The sequence below is a fragment of the Aethalodelphis obliquidens genome, unplaced genomic scaffold (assembly GCF_003676395.1).
Source record: "Aethalodelphis obliquidens isolate GAN/ISIS:26980383/991018 unplaced genomic scaffold, ASM367639v1 scaffold8, whole genome shotgun sequence".
Lineage (NCBI taxonomy): Eukaryota > Metazoa > Chordata > Mammalia > Artiodactyla > Delphinidae > Aethalodelphis > Aethalodelphis obliquidens.
In genome coordinates, this window is record NW_020837952.1 from 17002120 (window position 1) to 17010323 (window position 8204).

Genomic DNA, 8204 nt, shown 5'->3' on the forward strand with positions numbered 1-8204 from the left:
TTTTGAAATCGTTTCCTCTCCAGATTTAAGTGCTGAGTGATTCATATTGAGGTTGGATCTTGTGTATCTTGTATCAATAGATATCCTTGTGTTAAATTCAGAACACATGGTTTTTGCACCTAATGCAATTTGGGGGTCAGTAGACCTGTTTTCTAGCTATTTTTTTCTCCTGTTTTGTTAAAGTGAGTATTGCTTGAAATTAGTTGTGAAGTTGCTATAATCTGTGTCTCTGTTTTAAATATCATATTAGCTGTTGGGTATACTAAAGTAGTCTTGTATACGTTTAAAAAAATGAATATCTATTTTAATTTTTCCCCAAGCAAGTTGAAGTAGATGCACAACAGTGTATGCTTGAAATCTTGGATACTGCAGGAACGGTATGTAAAACAGAGTACCAAAGTATATGCACAGCTTGTGCAGTATTGACCTTTAGATGCTAGTATTCTGTAGACAAACATTAGTTAAGCTTATTTAAAAGTACTGCTTGCATTAAATCTTAAAGCTGTTTTCCTTATCCTCTTGAATTCTTTTCTTGTGTGTGTGCTTTGCCATTGCAGTGGGTCATTTATTGAAGAAATAAGTAGAAATTTTGTATGAAAGTTTTCATAGTCCCGCTAGTACTTTTAAAACAAGTTAAACTGTATTACCATTTATTAAATAATGTGGAAAATAATATTAGAGTGTACATTTATTCCTCAGTGGCTGTATGAAGTATTTTGAATGCTATCTTTCCTCCTTCAATATATTTACAGACCAACTAGATTTGTTGGTATCTGAAGGTGAAGGGAAAATTTATTCTGGATATGTGGTATTCATTCAACTAATGTTTGAGTACCTGATATGTGCTGTGTATTGTATTCTTACACTCAAAGGCTTACAGTTTAGTGAAGGAGGAAAAGTGTGGGAAAATGGCAAGATACAGGTAACGTGCTGGTGGCCCCCATAGAACTAGAGCGTTGTGAGCTAGCTGTGGGTAACGTGGTGATGTGATTTGGGTGCCTTACACATTATGATATATTAAAAAGCTGCCTTTAGCATTTGGACACAGGACATTTCTGTTCCACTTGAGTATATTTACTGCACATAAATCTGCTCTGGTGTATTATTTTTAAGTAAAACACTTATTTCTTGAAATACTGATTTTTTCAAATAGCCACAGGCTGTAATTTTAAGAGATGTTACATAACACTACTGCATTCTTCTTTGAGCTCTAATTATCGACTTCGAAAATTGTCAAATTATGTCAAAACATTTTTTTAACATTATTTTTTTTTTAATGGTTCTTTCTTTCTACTGTAGGAACAATTTACAGCAATGAGGGATTTGTACATGAAAAACGGACAAGGCTTTGCATTAGTTTATTCCATCACAGCACAGTCCACATTTAATGATTTACAAGATCTGAGAGAACAGATTCTTCGAGTTAAAGACACTGATGATGTAAGCTGGCTTCGTAATAAATAAATATATTTTGTTTCAAACCCTTATTATAGTGATATCCAACTTAAAGGTTTGAATTTAAATCCAGTTTAAAGTTAATGTATTTGGGGGGCTTTGTTTGTTTTTCAAAAGCTTTTCCTTGATGGGGAAAAACATATCTTTAACACTATATATAATGTAAAAAGTGAGAAATACCCTCCTCTCCCCTGTGTAAAATAAACTTTATACCCTTCCTGTTTTAAAATCATGATTTGGTGAAGAAGGAGAGGTGTTGGTGGCAAATATTACTAATAGAGCATATGATGTTCTGGCCACATTTCTGGCAGATTTAAGAGCCTTTTTAACATGAATCAAAACAACATATGAACAGATCTCAAGCAACTATGACAGAAGGAGCATAATGATAATAATAATTTTTAAAGAAAGGCAACAGATACATTCGATTCTAATGTAAATTCACATGCCCCTTCAGAGTACACCATAATGGAGTTTAATCCCTTTAGGAAACTTCAAATGGATTATTTTAATTCCTCTTCACTATATATAAATTCATCTTGCATCGAATTGATCTTGCATCAGAATCACCTGTAAAGCTGGTTAGATTGCCAGGCCTCACTCTCAGAGTTTCTGATTCAGTAGGTCTGGGATAGGGCTTAAGAATTTGTATTTCTAACAGATTTCCAAATGGTGTTGATGCTGCTGGTCTGGGCACTTCACGTTTAAGAACCACTGTACTATGTATAGTTTAATTATAGCAAATATTTCGAGAGCTTGAGGGCACCTATGGGAAATGCTGCCATTTCCTGGACTTCTAAAGCAGGAGAACTTTGGGGGACCCTGACATACTTACAGCAACCTCGGTAAAGCTGTTTGTTTACCAGTGTCTCTGGTAACTACTATGGTTTTCTGTCAGTTGCATTAAACAGGTATTTATTAATATAATACTATATATCTGTTCCTTAAAAAGCCAAAATTCTTAAAATTTTTTTTTTATTTTTTTTTATTTTTGGCTGTGTTGGGTCTTCATTTCTGTGCGAGGGCTTTCTCTACTTGCGGCGAGCGGGGGCCACTCTTCATCGCGGTGCGTGGGCCTTTCACTGTCGCGGCCTCTCTTGTTGCGGGGCACAGGCTCCAGACACGCAGGCTCAGTAGTTGTGTAAAAAGCCAAAATTCTTGATTTTCTAGTTTGGATTTTTTCCAAAACTTCTTTAGAAAGACAATCTCTAAATGATTAATAGGAGTTTTGCAGCATACGTAGTATTTTTCCCTGTAGTGTCCTTCTAAAATTACAAACATCACATGTATCCAAACACGTGATTAATATGGTCTAGATTTTTAGTAAATTAAGATGATTTTACTTTTTGGCTTTTTAATATACACTGTATGAGAAGCTAAAAGTTCTGCTTTGGGGGCTTTCCAGATTTCTCCTTTTTGTGTTATGAAATTGGGAATGACTATTTAATAAATACATGTTAGAAAACCAGAAAATTTTAAATTGATTTATGTCCCTTGGAGAAACATTTTAAAATTTTGGAATATATTGGCTTTTTATGGTATACCCTTTTGCACTTCCTTTTAAAAAGGTTTTGTGTTTTGCTTACTATAATTAGTTAAAAGTCCACTGTGAGGGACTTCCCTGGCGGTCCATCAGTTAAGACTCTGAGCTTCCACTGCAGGGGGCACGGGTTCAATCCCTGGTTGGGGAACTAAGATCCCGCGTGCTATGCGGTATGGCCGAAATAAAATAAAAGTCCATTGTGTTATAATTTTAAGGGTTTTTCACCCTCTTTTATAAGTAGATCATAGCTTGTTTTCTAAAAAAATTTCATGTGAAAAGTTCTTAAATTAACATTGTCAAGGCTTTCATATTTAACTGTAAATTTTATTACACGTTATTAACTTAGCATTTTTTCTGGCATAGTATAAAAAGTAATCCTTAGAAATATTTTAATTTGAATTTTGATTTGAATTTATATTGCATATTTGTTTACTTGTTTTTACCCTTTTTAGGTTCCAATGATTCTGGTTGGTAATAAGTGTGACTTGGAAGATGAAAGAGTTGTAGGAAAGGAACAAGGTCAAAATTTAGCAAGACAATGGAACAACTGTGCATTCTTAGAATCCTCTGCAAAATCAAAAATAAATGTTAATGAGGTATGGTGAAATAGAACTCATGATTTGGAATTTAGCATTCAAAATTAATGGAAAATAATGAGTCTATATTAACACAACCCCAGGTTAATTAGTACTCAGGGTGCTTTGTTGATCATATAGGCAGAAGTCTTGTGTTAAGTAAATGCATGTTAATAAGCAATAATGCTCTTTGAGCCTCTTTATTAAATACTGGTACAGTGGAATTTACCATAAAATGAAGGAAAACTGGACAGAAAATAATAGGGGTGGGGAAGACAGATTAAGTCTTCAGGTATATGAAGGCAAGGACAAATTCAAAAAGGCATGAACGGTTGTTGCCTTGAAGGGACTTAAAATAATGTTGTAGAATAAGGATACATAGAGTTGAAGAAGAGTACATAATTGTTCTCTTTGGATGGTGGTAAATGTTCTGTCTGAACTAAGATCCCTGCAGCTCCTTCAACTCCGTATTTATTTTGAGGAGAACGATTTTTAGCCCTCCCAAAAAATAAACAGAAAAGAACTTGGCGATTATAAGAATACCTGGCTTTACTCTCATTCCTTAACTGAACAGAATATTTGCTTTCTGGGGAAAAGTTCATGGAAAGTTCAATTTTTTCATTTTACTCTTTCACTTTTAGTTCTTTGGGGGCTTTTTTTCCCCTGTAAATTTTTTTAAAAATTTAATGTGTTTGCAGATCTTTTATGACCTAGTGCGGCAAATTAACAGAAAAACTCCAGTGCCTGGGAAGGCCCGCAAAAAGTCGTCATGTCAGCTGCTTTAATATACTAAATGCATTGTAGCTCTGAGCCAGGTATGTTGATTTATCTTTTCCTCTGTTTTGTTTGTTTGTTTCCTCTAATTTTTAACCTCAACTTTATTAAGGGTTAAGAAAGTAAATATAGGATTTTTTTTCCTGAAAGAGAAATGGTTACTTCCCTTTTAAGATACGAGTTAATATGATATCCTAGTAATTAAAATAATTATTTCATTTATATATCATCATCAGAAGTAAGGTATTCCACATAAGTGAGAATTCTAGATGAGTTTATCCAGTATATACTCATGCCTCAGTGGGTCACTGGTTTGTGTTGACAATACAGTGGTGATGAAAACCATTCTTCTCTGCTTTCTTCTTTGTTGCCTTAAGCTAACTAAGGTCTAGTTGGAGAATTAGACAAACATTTGCAAAATGTGATAAATGCTATTGCAGAATAAGTCCAGCATGGTACTGATAATAAAAAACCCCTTATATATTATGTGCCAGGCAGTCTTAAGTACTGCCTATATATGTTAATTGCACTCTCACAACAATCCTGTGAGGCAGAATTATTATAATTCCCATATTACAGATGAGTGAACTGAGGCACAGAAAGATTGTTACTTGTTCAAGCCCTGCAATTAGTGAATAGCCTAGTCAGAATTGAATCTAGTGATCTGAGTACATCGCTCAGAATTTGAACTGTGATCTGTCTCCCAAGTCCATAATTAGTCACTATTATGGGTGCTATTGGAGCATTTAACTGGGGCACCAGACCAGTCAGATGTGAACTGTGGATTCAGGGAAAGTCTGTCAGAGTGAGATACATGTAAGTCGAAATCTGATGGATAAGTAGAAATTGTGTAGGGGATGAAGAGTTCCCAGGAAGAGAGAACCACAAATACAACCCTGAGATGAGACAGCAAAGGAAAACTGAGCATACAACACTGTAACATAGTTTTTGAAAACAGTCATATTAAATGAGTTAATACTTGTAAAGCAGTTAGTTCAGTGTCTGGCACATGGTAAACCCTTACCTATTAGCTGCTGTTTGCCAGGTATTGTTAAACCATATCTTACTGTACTCTTATCCTTGGGAACTTTGAATGTTTGTAGCTCTGCTGCTTCCTGTGTTAAATGGCCCTATACTACCATAGAACTCTGATTCTGTATCTCTCTAGAGTTTTTGTCCCTACTCTCCATTTAAGGCTTTCTGTTTAGAGATACAACCTCTCATGTTCTATATCCTCTCATTTCTAACCACATGCCCATTCTTAGCAGCACACATGTGCCTGAGCTCACACACTCCCATCTGTCCTTTCCAATTTGCTACATTCAACCTGCTAAGATTTAGGAAACTTAGAAAACTCATTCAGACTCCAAACGAGGGCTTAAAGTTCAAAGCATTTGTGGAAATTATTTCATCAGCTACATCTATATTAACAACGTTTCTGAAGCTTGCAACAAATCTGATTCCCAGAAAACCAGTTAAAAAAAAAAAAAGAAACATTTTTTTAGCCCAGGCGTGTGTGCAGAAAATCATCCAAAGTTAAATAAATAAATGACAGACCCGTGAGTTCTGATTTTACCTTCTTTACATCACTCAAATTTTTTTAAGTTTAATTTGGTATGATTTTAGTGTAATAACAGCCTTTTCTGACATCTATCTTAGAGTTGGTAGAATCTGTTTATATAGAATTAAAAAGTATATAGCTGTCAACTGTAGAGAGCCTTCGTGAAATAAATTCTATCTTGTTCACTTCTCTGCACCAGCTTTTTAGCCACTCTTATTGGAAGAGTAGAGAAGAAAAGTCTTGATTTTCTAATACTAGAAAGCCTGGTTAGATGTGCATTCTGTATTCCTCATGTAATTCTAGGGTTGTAAACACTTATAGATCAGCCATTTTGTTAATATTGATGTCTGTTTTATAATCCTAATTCTAGTAAAGGTGACCTAATGTACAATTTTAATGTGGTGGTTTTTTTTTTTCCTTGCTTTTAATCTTTGGAAGGTAATACAAAGAAATTTGCATTAAGGTACACTCAACTTACATTTGACTGACTTTCAAGAAGGCAGCAGAATAGATGAAGTCATTCCAAAAAAGATGAAAATGTCTACCTATGCTTTGCCATGAATCGTGGTACCTGGTCATAATGTAATGACGAGGATAAGAACCTGTATTATATTTATTTCTGACACTTTAGCACTGTTGTCTTAATATGTCCTTTGGATCTTTAGTGTGCTGTTTACACCCCATGTTTTCAATTAATTTAATTTTCTCATTTTGACAGGTCTGAAGAACTGTTGCCCAATTCAACAGTGCCAGCATTCCAACTTTGTTAAACCTACCAACATCTTAAATGGACTTTCTGTGGTGGTACCCTTTAAGAGGCGGATGAAAGCTACTACATCAGTTTGCACATTCTAATAACTTTCCAGTATCACAAGAGAGATTTTTACTTATATAATAGTCCTAGAGTATGCAGCTGGTAAAACCAGAGGCTACAATCCAGTATTACTGCTAAGAGACATTTTTCATCCACCAATGTTGTACATGTATGAAAATGGTGTACTGTATACTTTAACACGCCCTATACTTTGTATTGGAGAGTACAATAATGTAAATCCTAAAAGCACCACTATTTTAGCATAATAAAAGAAAGTCCAAAGAGCTCCTATATAGACTACTCCAGATAACTTCGCTTCTTTGATACTTGTAGCTTATTGTAATTTTTTTTAAGAAATTCAAGGTCATTATCATTGTATTGTACAAATAAGCGCTTTGATTAACACAGCTATATAGTTTTTTTAATTTTTAAAAACCTGTGGAGACAGTGATCTTGTCTTTAAAATATGATAGTCCTTTCAGTATGTCTTAGATTAAAGACGTTGCCTTTAATATCTGTTGGGAAGGAAATGTCCAGACTTTTCAAATCTTTTATTATATGTTTCCTTTTTTGTTTACATAGGGAACAATGTTTATAGTTGTGTGTACAGTGGGGGTCTACAACAAGAAGTGTATATTTTCAAACAATTTTTTAATGATTTAACAATTTTTGTAAATCATTTTCAGGCTTCTGCAGCTGTAGATTCTCACTGTGAATCCCCTGCTTGCTCATGCATAAGTGTATTTGCAATACCAAATATACAGGTTTAGTATTTTTGCCTGTTAGTGATTGTTTCACATGTGTAACGTTTTGGTTGAGATGTTAAATGGTGGACGAGTACTGTGGATGTGAATGTGGGAAGTAATTTTAATCATGTGTAATTGGTCACAAGGCCTAAGTTGCAGTAACTATTGCTGTTTTATTTAACAATGCCTTGTTGCTTTGTATGCATTAACGTTTGGGTGTAAAGATTGTGTGTCTATCCAACAGGGAGCCACAGTATTTAAATTGACCAACCTAATGTTACAACTACTTTTGAGGTGGCCAAATGTAAACTAAAAGCCTTAATTAAAGTGGTGCAATTTTGTATAACTTAGCATCAGTAGTTCAATAAATTTGGATTGCCATGCAAGGGCTTGCATTATAATTACTTGCCACTTGAATGTGTTTTGTGTAATGTTTAACAGTGCTAGTAAATAAATATGGGTTTAACTTCTTTTTAAATGGAATGGGTGCATTTTGCATAGCGTGGTTTCATAATTTAACATTTGGGCAGACTCATTAATTACAGAAATGATGAGAGAAAGAAGTCAGATATTGTTCTTAGTATTGTTTGAATATCCACATAACCATCTTTTGAATTTTTCCTTTGGAAAGAATTTTGTAAATCAAGCAATATTACTTATGAACGTATGCTTTCTGGGCAGTGTTCAGTAGCTCTTTGAGGTATAGGAGGAAGAATTGAAAATACTTTGGCAGGTG

General features: G+C 34.4%; 1 protein-coding gene across 2 annotated transcripts in view; it reads left to right on the forward strand.

Moving 5' to 3' along the window:
- The window catches only part of RAP1B (RAP1B, member of RAS oncogene family), a 45697-nt gene extending 37746 nt beyond the window's left edge, over window positions 1–7951 (forward strand). For both annotated transcript variants that reach the window (XM_027106967.1, XM_027106968.1), the window contains 5 exons: window positions 321–377; window positions 1300–1440; window positions 3451–3594; window positions 4272–4388; window positions 6627–7951. In XM_027106967.1, coding sequence (XP_026962768.1) covers window positions 321–377; window positions 1300–1440; window positions 3451–3594; window positions 4272–4358 — 429 coding nt within the window. In that variant the 3' untranslated portion in view covers window positions 4359–4388; window positions 6627–7951. The remainder of the gene's footprint in view (window positions 1–320; window positions 378–1299; window positions 1441–3450; window positions 3595–4271; window positions 4389–6626) is intronic.
- The last annotated feature ends 253 nt before the right edge of the window (window positions 7952–8204 follow it).